The following is a 13,702-nucleotide window of genomic DNA, read 5'->3' as shown; positions in this document are numbered from 1 at the left end:
CAGGTGGCTTCCTCCACCGAGTGATTTCTCCACAAAACCTTCACTAGATGCACTGTCTTATTTCTCAGAACCTTATCTTTCCAATCCAAAATGATCATTGGCTCCTCATCATAAGTTAAATCTGGATTAATTTCCAGCGGTTGAGAAGGTATCACATGAGAAGGATCTGAGATGTAATGACTAAGCATAGAGACATGAGAAAACATTGTGCACTTTGGACAACTCAGGAGGCAACTCAAGCCTGTAAGCAACCTCACCGAATCGCTCGATGATCATATACGGTCCAATGTACCTAGGACTGAACTTGCCTTTCTTTCCAAACCGCACTACGCCTCTCCATGGCGATAGCTTCAGAAATACCCAATCACCTACATTATACATCTGGTCAGTGGCATGTTTGTCTGCTAGACTTTTCTGTCGATCCTAGGCCATTTTCAGGTTAGACTTCATCACCTGAATATTCTGCGTAGTCTCATCCACGATCTCACGGCCAGCCAAAACTCTTTCACCAACCTCCGACCAACACAAGGGTGTACGACAAGATTTACCATATAGTGCCTCAAATGGTGACATACCAATACTTGAATGAAAGATATTGTTATATGCAAATTCCATTAAATCCAACTGCTTATGCCAAGTGTCACCAAACTGCAATACTGAAGATCTCAACATATCTTCCAATGTCTCAATGGTCCTTTTGGTTTTTTTTTTAATTTTTTTTAATTTTTAATATTGGAGGTATTTTAACATCACCTGTAGGTAAAAAACAGTAAAATTTGGATATTAATTTATTTTTTCACCCTATTTTGGTTGACAAGGAGAATTTTATTAATCAATAGAGATAACTTTTATACTTTTATTAATATGGTCCTTTCGGTTTTTTTTTTTTTTTTAATATTGGAGGTATTTTATAGTCACCTATAGGTGAGATTTCAATAAAAAATAGTAAAATTTGGATCTGTAAAATTACTTTATTGCCCATCATTTTTTTTGTATGGTAAAAAATTAATTTGTTTTTTGACCCTATTTTGGTTCACAATAAGAATGTTATTAATCAATAGAGATAACTTTTATGCTTTTATTAATATTAAATTGAAATCTCTAGGTTCAAATCAAATAGAAGGTATACGTGCGCGGCTGAGAGAGAATCAGATGCCGATGGACCACCACTCTTTCTTTTGATATATAATGCCTACCCGTCTCTCACATTTTTCCACATTCGAGACACGCACAGACGTATTTTCCTTTTCCTTTTGGACACTTTCTCTGTGATTTTCTCGGAAGCCAAACACTCTCAACGATGGCCGATCAGCTCACCGACGACCAGATCTCCGAGTTCAAGGAGGCGTTCAGCCTATTCGACAAGGACGGCGATGGTCTCGTACTCAGATCCCTTTTGTTCTTATTATGCCTAATTAATCTATGATATTTGGATCTAAAGCTGTTATTGCATCAAACCTTAATCTTTTTCTGGTGAAAATTTGTGATTGATTGAGTATTTTTCAGCGATTGAATTGATTTATCATCCTCCGAGTGCGTTTTGATCGTTGAGGATAAGATCTGTTAGATTTGAGGTTAAATGTGTGGAATTTAAATATATGGATAGATTACGATTCTCAGATTCGTTTCCTCCATTGATAGTGGGTTTTTGATTCAATTTCTGTGTTATGGTTTTGGAGCTGCAAAATTAATTCTTCTTGTATTGGGATCATAAAGCAATGTTATGTATATATGTGTGTGTGTGTGTGTGTGTGTTTGTATATGTATAAATACAAAAATGATTTATTCTATGTTTCTGTCGCCTATGGATAGCATGAAATGCAAACTTTCATGAGGGTTTACGTCTGTCAATATATATGAACAATTTTTTGTATGTTCTCAATCTTTTACTCATGGTTGGGTGGTTTTGGGCTGGACAACGGTGAAATGATTTTGTCTTTTCCTGACTGATTTTGATATTGAATATGGAAATCTGGATGAATGTTTTACTTTTTATTGTTTGCCTTATACATGTTGTGTGCAATATTGAAAGCGTTGTTTGATTGAAATGCGATAGTTTTTTAGTTCATGTGTGTGTTTTTCTTTTGTCTGTTTAGGCGGAATTCCCTCAACAATCATAACAGTTAAAATGTATTAGAATTAAAGTTAGGGGGAGGACAGTGGTTTTTTTTGTGCTAGTATGCCCGGCTACAGTTTCCCACTCATCATACAAAAGAAGCATAGTTATCTGCCTAAAGCCCTATTACCAATTTCTTTGCTGTATTCCACACTAATACTTGTTTTGTTAAATTTTGATTCAGGTTGCATCACTACAAAAGAGTTGGGGACTGTCATGCGTTCACTTGGGCAGAACCCAACTGAAGCCGAGCTTCAGGATATGATCAATGAGGTTGATGCTGATGGGAATGGGACCATTGATTTTCCAGAGTTCCTTAACTTGATGGCCCGGAAGATGAAGGACACCGATTCTGAGGAGGAGCTCAAGGAAGCCTTCCGAGTGTTCGATAAGGACCAGAATGGCTTCATTTCTGCTGCTGAGCTTCGTCATGTTATGACAAATCTAGGCGAGAAGCTGACAGATGAGGAAGTTGATGAGATGATTCGTGAGGCTGATGTGGATGGTGATGGGCAGATCAACTATGAGGAGTTCGTCAAAGTCATGATGGCCAAGTGAGGACCAAAACTAAAGTTTATAAAGAGATTTTCGTATCCCATTAGGACATGTTCATTTGGTCTTGCTAGGTTTTGGTTGGTTCACACTGTCTATTTTCTTGTATGCATTATCTGTGGTACTGTCCCTTTAGTATCTACTTGTTTGCTGTCTCTCCATAGTTCCTATTTGGTAGTGTCTGTTACGGTACGTTGGTATTTTCATTCTTCTTTTTGAATCACGAACCTAAAACAATTGGTTGAATCTGATATTTCTGCTTATTGGTGATTATCATTGTTAATATTGCAAGTTATAGTATCTCTTGTTAATGTGATCTTGTCGTGCATTAGATATTTTAGTTCTGTTGTTTATTATCTTAAACCATGAAAATGAAATTGGCAGTTTTCGTTTTAAAATCATGTTTCCCTTGGTTTGCCCAAGCCTAACCTCCTAAAAGGTGATTTTCAGTTCACTTTAAGAAGGAAGGTAAGTTGTTGCTTTATGCCACTGCTAATTGAACGCCGCTTTTTTGTGTAAAATGCCCCTCTCGTTATACCTTTCCCCTTCACCTAGAGTTACACAAGTTTCGGGAGGATCCTCCAATTGATGCTGGTCCAAAGCCCTTAGAAGGCGTTGGGTTTGCCACTCCTAGCATCTGCAGTGTGGTTTATGGGTTTTTCATGCATCGACGGGGCGGACTGGTTGTGTGTTACTGCTGTTTTTCTTCTTTGTTCTTCTGAAAAATAGGTTTTCGGGATAACTAATTCTTCATACTGCATTGGTGGGAGTCTGAAATGGTAAGGTGCATCACGGATGCTTGTTCTGGTCTGAAGAAACTTATAAATAGCTTTATTTATTTTTGGGTGGGTTGTGGCGTGACCGGTTGCCACAAATGTTGTCACTCATCGTGAACGTGGGAAAGCTAAGAATCCGATACCCATTTCTTTTTTGCTTATTTTAAATGATTCGCTGGGAGTGGAGTTATTGTCTTCCGGGCCAAGATAGAATCCTTGGTGGGAGGGAATTTACACTAGCAATGCAATCCAAGACTTTTTCCTCCACCTGCCAACGAATTCTTAGTATAAACCAGCCATGCGCCTTAATAGAATTTCAAACATAAGTTTGTCTTTTAGATGCTTGAGATATGGGAGAAGGGGGGAATACCTACAACTGCGCATGAACGGGCAAATGCTCTTAATCAGTTACGAAAAGATCTCTAGTTTGTTTTTTGGATGCTTAAATACTTGAGGAGGGGGATTACCTAAAACTTTGTGTGAACGGGTAAATGCTCTTAATCTGTTACGAAAAGTTCTTGTAAACGAAAATAGGGTAAATTTCCTTTAATTTTATTTGTTCATTCCCAAAATCATATTTGTTATAATTAATTAATTATGACTCCTCATAGTTCTAAAAATCACTTTCAAACTGAAAATTAGCTTATTTTCTAACAAGGGAAGGGCACCAAAAGTTGAATGGGGGAAGGAGAACATGCATGCATGCATACACACATACATACAAAATGCAAATAGCATAAAGCATTAAGCATATACTTGTAGTGGTGTAACATGTTGAAGCAGCCGAATAATATAATAATATTAATAATTATGTGTTTCTACTAAATTCCAGAAGAAGCAAAAGTCGAACAAGTGAAAGGACCGACAGCAGCGGACGAGGTCGCACGAATTCAAAGGAATACAACAACAAGACCAACGGAGGGAATGGGAAGATGAGGCGGCGTCGTTTCAAGCAGCGCTTCCATGATTGTTCCATCTTGTAATTAAAACTCAATAATTTCATGTTATCCTTCTTAATCATTCCTCTAATTCTAATTAATCGAAAGGGAAAGTTTCTCGTCTCATTACTCATTTATATGCTTGAACAAACTCTGATTGTCCACAGTCGTAGAGTTAGCAATTTAGCATTATCCTATCTTTCTTGAATTTACTATTCAGATGGATGCTTTCGGCTTATGAAAAAAATTGAGTGCTTTTTTATATTATTATTTGATATGTGTAATTTCTTTGACAAAGAGCTAATTGATCATTTGATGAATTGCGTTCTGATCATGACTGGTTGGCTTGTCCAATCCCACTTCTTTTGTTCTTGGAAGTTTCTCTCTCGTAGGGTGAGAGACCAATTCGAGGATTTCGGCAAATTGGGGATCCAAATGTTAAAGCCTCTATGCAGGAAGTTAAAGAGACGATGAGGGTGAGCTCATGCATTGACAGAGATTGTAGCCTTGAAGGATTTCAACAAGAACCTGACAAAGTTAAAAAAAATCACTTTTTATGGGGTGCTCAAGGTAAAGATGTTGCACAAATTGTACAAATATGTTCCTCAACTAGCTTGGAGAAATTTAAAAGTCAATAATGTTGGAAATGTGTCCTAAACCCAATCATATGATGATATTTTACGGATATTTCACATATTAAACTAAATTTGTTTAATATGTGATCTAAAGAAGTTTGATTCATGAGACTGTTCTCTTTTGTACACATATCATAAACGTTCCTGATTATAATTGCTAATTGGCATTGACGGTCAATAAGATCAATACGTGCTATGTCTTCTCTCAGGAGGAGTGACCTCACTATAAGAAAACATGGCTTATGTGACGACAAATACTTGTTACAAGAGAAAATGCATCACATTTGATAATATGTGACGCATTTTCGGCGTCATGGCGAGCGCCACCTATAAGGCGTCACCGAAAGTATACGTGATGAATGTTACACTCGTCACCTATTAATTGATTTGAATACCGGATTCAGGAGATACATGACAAAGTAAGCGTCACAAAAAACATAATTCAGTGACGTATAAATCCGTCACATATCATATGTGTAAGTGAGGCTAAAATCGTCACCTATTTATTTGATATGTGAGGCATGGTGCGTCACATTTGTCAAAGTTATACCCATTTGTTTCTAATATGTGATGAACTAATTACCACATATTCCTTGTTTCATAATTTGAAATTAGAATTCATAACAAATGTAAGGTAGTACTTCAGTAAATCACATTTTTATTAATAAAGAATTCAATCACATAAGTCGAAAACATACACCAAATGACATCTCAGAATCTAACATGAACATCCACAAAACTAAAAAGTACCAGTCGGATACACTCGGTCTCTCATCTCAACGTAATAGCAATTCAACACCTGTAAACACTGAGGTGCTAACAAAAAAAAAGTCTACCCTGTGCTATTTGTCTACCCCTAACTTGCAGCCAAAAGACCTTCAATTGTGCAATAACATCTTCATTCTCCTTTTGCAAATCCGTTGCGCTCTCAGCTTTTTGTTTTTCATTTATGGAGCTCTTATAAACATACTAGACACTTCGTCAATATTATTCAACTAGCACTGCAAGAAAAGTCAATTACCAAGATAAATGAGAAAGAAAGGGAACATGTATACTGGATGACAGAGATAGGAGGACTTAACATGTAGGTTCAGGTTTAACCAAAGAATAGCTAGTCTTAAGGAATTGCAAGACCAATCCAACAGCAATACCTAGTCAGAGAGCAACAAGGTCGTTACCACCTATTTTCCTGTATTTTATATAAATAATCGTCACATGCATAATTTCATAGCAGAAAATCTCAATTCTTCAACAGCTCTACACAACATAAATAATCGTAGTAGAAAATCTCAATTCTTCAACAACTCTACACAACATAAATAAGCATTTAGTAGAACACACAACAACAACAACAACAACAAAGCCTTTTCCCACTAAGTGGGGTCGGCTATATGAATCCTAGAACGCCATTGCGCTCGGTTTGTGTCATGTCCTCCGTTAGATCCAAGTACTCTAAGTCTTTTCTTAGGGTCTCTTCCAAAGTTTTCCTAGGTCTTCCTCTACCCCTTCGGCCCTGAACCTCTGTCCCGTGGTCACATCTTCGAACCGGAGCATCAGTAGGCCTTCTTTGCACATGTCCAAACCACCGTAACTGATTTTCTCTCCTCTTTCCTTCAATTTCGGCTACTCCTACTTTACCTCGGATATCCTCATTCCTAATCTTATCCTTTCTCGTGTGCCCACACATCCAACGAAGCATCCTCATCTCCACTACACCTACGTGTTGATGCTTCACCGCCCAACATTCTATGCCATACAGCATTGTCGGCCTTATTGCCGTCCTATAAAATTTTCCCTTGAGCTTCAGTGGCCTACGACGGTCACACAACACGCCGGATGCACTCTTCCACTTCATCCATCCAGCTTGTATTCTATGGGTGAGATCTCCATCAAATTCTCCGTTTTTTTGCAAGATAGATCCTAGGTAGCGAAAACGGTCGCTCTTTGGTATTTCCTGATCTCCGATCCTCACCCCTAACTCATTTTGGCCTCTGTTTGCACTGAACTTGCACTCCATATATTCTGTCTTTGATCGGCTTAGGCGAAGACTTTTAGATTCCAACACTTCTCTCCAAAGGTTAAGCTTCGTGTTTACCCCTTCCTGCGTTTCATCTATCAACACTATATCGTTTGCGAAAAACATACACCAAAGAATATCATCTTAAATATTAAGTTTGTGATCTTCGCTAGATTGCTCCGGTCATTAGTGTGGATAAGTATGTAAATGGATAGAGACAGGAAGCAAACACAAGATGTACGTGGTTCACCCAGATTGGCTACGTCCACGGAGTAAAGGAGTTCTCATTAATTGTGAAGGGTTTACACAGTATATAGGTTCAAGCTCTCCTTTAGTGAGTACAAGTGAATGATTTAGTACAAATGACATTAGGAAATATTGTGGAAGAATGATCTCGTAATCACGAAACTTTTAAGTACCGAAGTGTGGTATCGTCTTCACTTGCCTTATCTGTCTCATAGGTAGATGTGACATCTTCTTTGGAAGTACTCTTCCCCCCTTTAGGGGTGGTATCTTTAACTGGTGGAGATGCACAAGGTAATGTATCAATTTCACTTGACGCTTACTTGTAGTTTCAGGCTTGGTCAAGCGTGATACAAACCATGTAGTAGGAGTCCCCCAAGTCGCCGAGCTAGGGGATCTGCTGAAAGAGGTGACAGACAAGGTAAGTAATCAGAGCTCTAAGCAATCAGTCCCAGATCAGAAGTTTGATTTCGAGTTCCGGCTGATTGTTATCCTTCTCCTTATCTTGCAGGTAGCATGAAGGATAAAGAGAAGAAAAGGAGAAAAGGTGATATGAGATACTTTTGCTTTTGAAGAAGTAACTTTCCACAGGCTTATTCTTGAACTAGGCTGGAGGGTTTTCTTGTTTCCACCAGAGTATAAGGCCGACTGAAGAATTTGAGGGTCAAAACAAGTCCATCAAATCTAGAGTACGTTCGACCCTGCTGATATGGGATACTTTTGCTGTTGACAAAGTAGTGGATGTATCGGCACATGTTCTGTTGCGCTTGTCTCCACATGCTTCCTTGTATCCTTCTCACTTGCCCTATTTGTTCCTCAGGCAGATGTGGTATCTTCTCGGGAAGCATAAGATGTTGAAGATGAGTACTCGAGAGCAATGGGGTTCCAGGCAGTCAGTTCCGGACTGGAAGCTTGATTCCAAGTGCTGACTGATTGCTCTCTTTCTCCTTGTCTTGCAGGTAAGAACAAGGCCAAAGGAAAAGACAGGGAAAAAGCATGATATGGGATACTCTTGCTTTTAACCCTGATGATATGAGATATTCTTGCTTTAGTGTAGCTTGTTTGCAGAGGTATTCTCGGAGGGAAAGAAAGCTGAGTATTTCGAGAGGCTTCGTTGGGAGTGCCCTCTCAGATATGAGGAAGGGTTGAGCATTTTTGCAGGTCTGCCTGTCCGTTGAGGATGGAGGTCGACATATATAGAAGTCTCCCTAACAAGGAGTAATACTATTCTTTTACCCTGCTTGGTCATAGCACGGTAGTGGAAGCTGCCAGCTTCACGTGTTTTAACTCTGTCAGAGAACTTTGAAAAAGTGGTCTGTGGTATCTGGAAAGCTGATGTTACGTGTGAAGATTACAGACAAGCTTTATCCAAGGAGATTTGGCTCTCGAAGTTGAGAAAGCGGTGTGAGGATTACAGACAAGCTTTATCTAAGGGGCTCTCAAAGTTGAGAAAGCGGTGCCTCTTCGGTTTTCGAACAAGCAATCCTGTCGGGGATTTGTCTCTCGAGATTCGGAGAACGGTGCCTCTTCGATTTTTGAGAAAGCAATCCTGCTAGGAGTCTGGCTTTCGAGATTCGGAGAGTGGTGTCTCGTCGCTTTTTGAGAAAGTAATCATGTTGGGAGTCTGGCTCTCGAGATTCGGAGGACGGTGCCTCTTCGATCTTGAAGCAAGCAATCTTGTTGGGAGTGTTTTCTCGAATGTGAGTAAAGGTTGGGCCTGTTTGCTAGTCTACCTTGCCACAGAGCACAGAGGTTGACCCACAGGGACTTTCCAATTATCCAGCAATGGTCTTGTTCCTTTACCCTTATGGGTAATAATATGGTAGCTAGACCTTCAAAATTTATGTGTCTAAACTTTGTTAGTGCTGTTTCTTTGCTATTCTTTTACCCTTCTTGGTCATAGCGATGTAGTGGGAGTTGCAAGCTTCACGTGTCTAAACTGTCAGAGATTTTTGGCAAAGTTATCTATGGTACCCGTGAGCTGATGTTGCGTGTGGAAAGTGAATGATTGAACAGTAACATTCACGTGCTTTCTACTTCACTAGAAATCTTTGACAGAATGCCCGTAATTTCCGCAAAGTTGAGTGTGCATGTGACAGGTGCTGACAAGGCTGAAAAAGCAGGTGCCTCTTCGATTTCTAAGATCAGCCCTCGTGGTCTCTGAGTAGCCCAGCTTTTGAGAAAGCAAGCGCCTCTTCGATTTCTGCGATCGACCTTCGTGGTCTTTGAGCAGCCCAGCTTTTGAGAAAGCAAACGCCTCTTCGATTCCTGAGATCGGCCTCGTGGTCTCTGAGCAGCCCAGCTTTTGAGAAAGCAAATGCCTTTTCGATTTCTGAGCAGGCGCCTCTTCGATTTTTGAAGCTCCATCGAGTGCAGATTTTTATAGAGGCTGGTATTAAGTTCCAAAGCACACTTGAATCTCCACCAGTAGAAGCTCATTTCTTGCATTTCTAAGATCTTGATTTGTCCGACCTATTTTCTCTTCAACACCTTTGAAAATGTCTGGCCCCTCCGACCGTCGTTTTGACTTGAACCTTGTTGAAGAGGCAGCCACGCCTTCTCCAGACAACATATGGCGCCCATCCTTCTTATCCCCTACTGGTCCTCTTACCATTGGGGATTCCGTGATGAAGAATGATATGACCGCTGCGGTGGTGGCCAGGAACCTTCTCACTCCCAAAGATAACAGACTACTTTCCAAATGGTCTGATGAGTTGGCTGTTAAGGATTCTCTGGCTCTCAGTGTTCAGTGTGCAGGTTCTGTGTCTAATATGGCCCAACGCCTATTTGCTCGAACCTGCCAAGTTGAATCATTGGCGGCTGAAGTGATGAGTCTCAAACAGGAGATTAGAGGGCTCAAGCATGAGAATAAACAGTTGCATAGGCTCGCACATGACTATGCTACAAACATGAAGAGGAAGCTTGACCAGATGAAGGAATCTGATGGTCAGATTTTACATGATCATCAGAGGTTTGTGGGTTTGTTCCAAAGGCATTTATTGCCTTCGTCTTCTGGGGCTGTACCGCGTAATGAAGCTCCAAATGATCAACCTCCGATGCTTCCTCCTTCTAGGGTGCTGTCCAGTACTGAGGCTCCGAATGATCCCCCTCCGGTGCCTTCTCTTTCTGGGGCTCTGCCGACTGCTGAGACTTCTCCTAAGCAACCTTTGTGAAGGCTCCCTCTTGTTTGTTTATTTTGACTCGTGTATATGTACATATTTGTAACTTCTTAGAGATATCAATAAATAAGCTTTGTTTCATTTCAACGTATTGTGTTAAATACACCAAAGCCTTCTTCACTAAGTTCTTTGAATTTTTCTTTTGTTGAAGCTTGTATGTTGAAGCTTTGTGAGTGGAGCATGTAGGTTGAGGTAGTGTTCCCTTAATTTCCCGAGTGGGGAAAACTTCTCGATTGGAGACTTGAAAAATCCAAGTCACTGAGTTGGGTCGGCTATATGAATCTTAGAACGCCATTGTGCTCGATCCTGTGTCATGTCCTCCATTAGATCCAAGTACTCTAAGTCTTTTCTTAGAGTCTCTTCCAAAGTTTTCCTAGGTCTTCCTCTACCCCTTCGGCCCTGAACCTCTGTCCCATAGTCGCATCTTCTAACCGGAGCGTCAGTAGGCCTTCTTTGCACATGTCCAAACCACCGTAACCGATTTTCTCTCAGTTTTCCTTCAATTTCGGCTACTCCTACTTTACCTCGGATATCCTCATTCCTAATCTTATCCTTTCTCAATTGGAAAACAAACCCATCCATTTGTTCTCTTGGTCCCAGAAAAATGTAGACGATAAAAAAAAAATTAAGATTACTCAAATTGTTATTCCATGTGAAGTTCGAATGAGAATAAAACAAAAGGTTGGAACCTGGGCTAGCTCTAAAATTTCATTATGGTCCTTTTTCAACTTAGTTGGAACATATGTAAGTACAATGACTAACTTAGTAAAAAATCATGCTAGCATGGTACATCCTATTGCAGGGATATGATATGATGCATTGCTTAAGAAAAGATATATAAAATATTTTAGTGTTAATGATGTGATTAGTGATTACAGATCATGAAATACAGTTTGACATGAGGTCAAAATAAGAAGGAGTTGTAAGTTTTGACATGTATTAAATGAATTGCGTAATGTGGCATGAAGTCAGTAGATAAAGTTATGCCTATTCATATAGCTGCACTAACGATAGGGGAGCGCAGCTTGGCCATGAGAGAGAGAGGGGGAGAGAGAGAGAGAGAGAGAGAGAGAGAGTTGTGTTGAGGGCCCTTTCTTTTTCCAGGTTCTGTGTGGGGTGGGGCGGGGTGGGGCTTTCAAGTGCTCCACCCGCCGCTGATGATCGTTTATCAGTTATCAAACAATAATAATATTGCAGAAAGAAAGCCACTCAAAAATTGAAATCAAACCAGAAAAATCCCATTCGATGACATTCCCAGATGCAGTACCAAACATACCTCTCTATCTATCTACGTATTCTTTTACATCCCCTCGGTTGTGGGACAACTGACAAGGATGCTCTGCTCGTACCCCAAATCTATATTCTGTATTTCAAACCTCAATCATCATCACAGTTGTTCCAGCCTCTTAACTCAACAAACTAAAATAAATCAAAACCCTTTCCAAGAATCATTGACAATATGCTTGTAAGTTAACTTTAATATGCACACTAAAAGTACTAACCTTGAGAAGCCATTAAATCCAAGCTCAATGATGAACCACGAACACAGCAACAAGCAAAGATCTTCCGCTCCTAGTACACGCCTTATGCACTCCTATATGGGGTAGAGTTTTGTGCTAGAATGTGTGTATAAGAGTGGGGACCTAAGCCATATATTTATAGGTGAGTATATTAGGTTTCTTGCCTATAAAGAAAACACTAATACATATCTTTAACACCTACTAGAAACCATGACCTAATATAGGAAAGATATTCCCAATCATTATAAGTTTACTTCACCACCAAGTAATCCGGGATTACCAAATATTTCTCCCTATCTTGTATCCTTAATCAAATAGAACTCCTAAATAGATGTAAGCCCAATAAAAGTCTTACATTCTCCCACTTGGGCGAGACATCTATTCAAAAGCTTTCTTTAGGATCAAGAATCGATTTCCTTATGCATGCAACTTTGGTAGATCATTTGATAACAATATCTTTCCAAACTTAGTGTCAAATATATCGTTAGCTTGTAGAACTATAGACCATGATATCCAATAGAGCGAATACATACCTCTATAATCACATACAAGCAACAATATTCACATAAAGTACCAACAAGTCATGGACAAGCATATATATATGATAAGTGAGCTTAATAGTGAATATCACACTTAACAAATATGGTCCTCTTTACGATCACAAAGTGATCTTCCTTAATGCTTAAAAATATGCCCTTATGTCAAAAGAACAATCTTGATATATAGCAAAATTAGCTAACTGGAATGTAATAATTATGTAGAAACAAAACATATTATTCTTTAATGCGTATCCATGAAATCTCAAACAAAAGAAAAATTTTCAAAACTGAAACAGATAACTAACAAACAAGAACAACTCGAGTTCCCATTATTGTATGACATCTTCGAAACTTGATAGAACTCCCATGCTTGTGACATGTTTTAGAAAATCTACATTAGAGATAGCTTTATTCAATGGGTCTGCAATCATGTCCACGGTATTGATATGATCAACCAGGGTGACTCCTTCTTGCACCTTCTCTCTAACCTTCAAAAACTTTATGTCAACATGCTTGAGTCCTGAAGATCTCTTGTTGTTTTTGCAAAAGAAAACAGCTCACTTGTTGTCACAATATAACTGAATAAGTCTTGCTATATTATCAACAACCTGCAGACCTGATATAAAATTCCTTAACCAAATGCCATGCATAGTTGCTTCAAAACATGCCATGAACTCGGCATGCATTGCTGAGATAGCCACAGTTTTTTGTTTGACACTTTTCCAAGCTATTGCACCACCTCCAAACATAAACACAAAACTGGAAGTTGACATTAAGTCATCGGCACATCTAAAAAAATCGAAATCTGAGTAACCTACCAACTCTAACTTATTAGTCTTCTTGAAAATACGCATATGATCTTTGGTTCTTTGCAAATAACGTAGAACCTCTTTGCAGCTTTCAAGTGTGCCATTCCTGGATTAGATTGGTACCTACCTAGAACACTAACTGAAAATGCTAGGTAGGGCCGAGTATATACTTGAGCATACATAATACTTCCAAGCACTGAAGCATAAGGCTTGTTCTTCATCTCCTCCCTTTCTATATCATTCCTTGGACAATCTTTGTTACTCAATTTATCTCCCTTGGAGATTGGAACTTCAGCACAGTTACTTGTCAACATGTTAAACCTCTTCAACACCTTCTCAATATAAGCCTTTTGTGAGAGACCTAACAAACCACGACTT

General features: G+C 39.4%; 1 protein-coding gene and 1 long non-coding RNA gene across 4 annotated transcripts; one reads left to right on the top strand and one right to left on the bottom strand.

Moving 5' to 3' along the window:
- The first annotated feature begins 1,165 nt into the window (after positions 1-1,165).
- Positions 1,166-2,984, top strand: LOC126588894 (calmodulin-7). Its single transcript, XM_050254045.1, has 2 exons — positions 1,166-1,376; positions 2,301-2,984. Exons 1-2 carry the CDS (start codon positions 1,301-1,303, stop codon positions 2,672-2,674), a joined length of 450 nt encoding a protein of 149 aa, XP_050110002.1. The 5' UTR covers positions 1,166-1,300; the 3' UTR covers positions 2,675-2,984.
- A 2,674-nt stretch (positions 2,985-5,658) lies between these two features.
- LOC126588896 (uncharacterized) lies at positions 5,659-12,078 on the bottom strand. 3 transcript variants are annotated; one of them, XR_007611663.1, is made up of 3 exons: positions 11,959-12,078; positions 11,733-11,875; positions 5,659-6,168 (listed from the first exon to the last, which is right to left on the bottom strand). It is a non-coding gene; the product is annotated as an uncharacterized LOC126588896 (long non-coding RNA). The 3 variants fall into 3 exon arrangements; XR_007611662.1 differs by having other exon boundaries at positions 11,733-11,819; XR_007611664.1 differs by having other exon boundaries at positions 5,659-6,018; positions 11,733-11,819.
- Between the last annotated feature and the right edge of the window lie 1,624 nt (positions 12,079-13,702).

This window comes from Malus sylvestris, chromosome 11, assembly GCF_916048215.2.
Source record: "Malus sylvestris chromosome 11, drMalSylv7.2, whole genome shotgun sequence".
Classification (NCBI taxonomy): Eukaryota; Viridiplantae; Streptophyta; class Magnoliopsida; order Rosales; family Rosaceae; genus Malus; species Malus sylvestris.
This window is presented reverse-complemented; position numbering and strand designations above follow the sequence as displayed.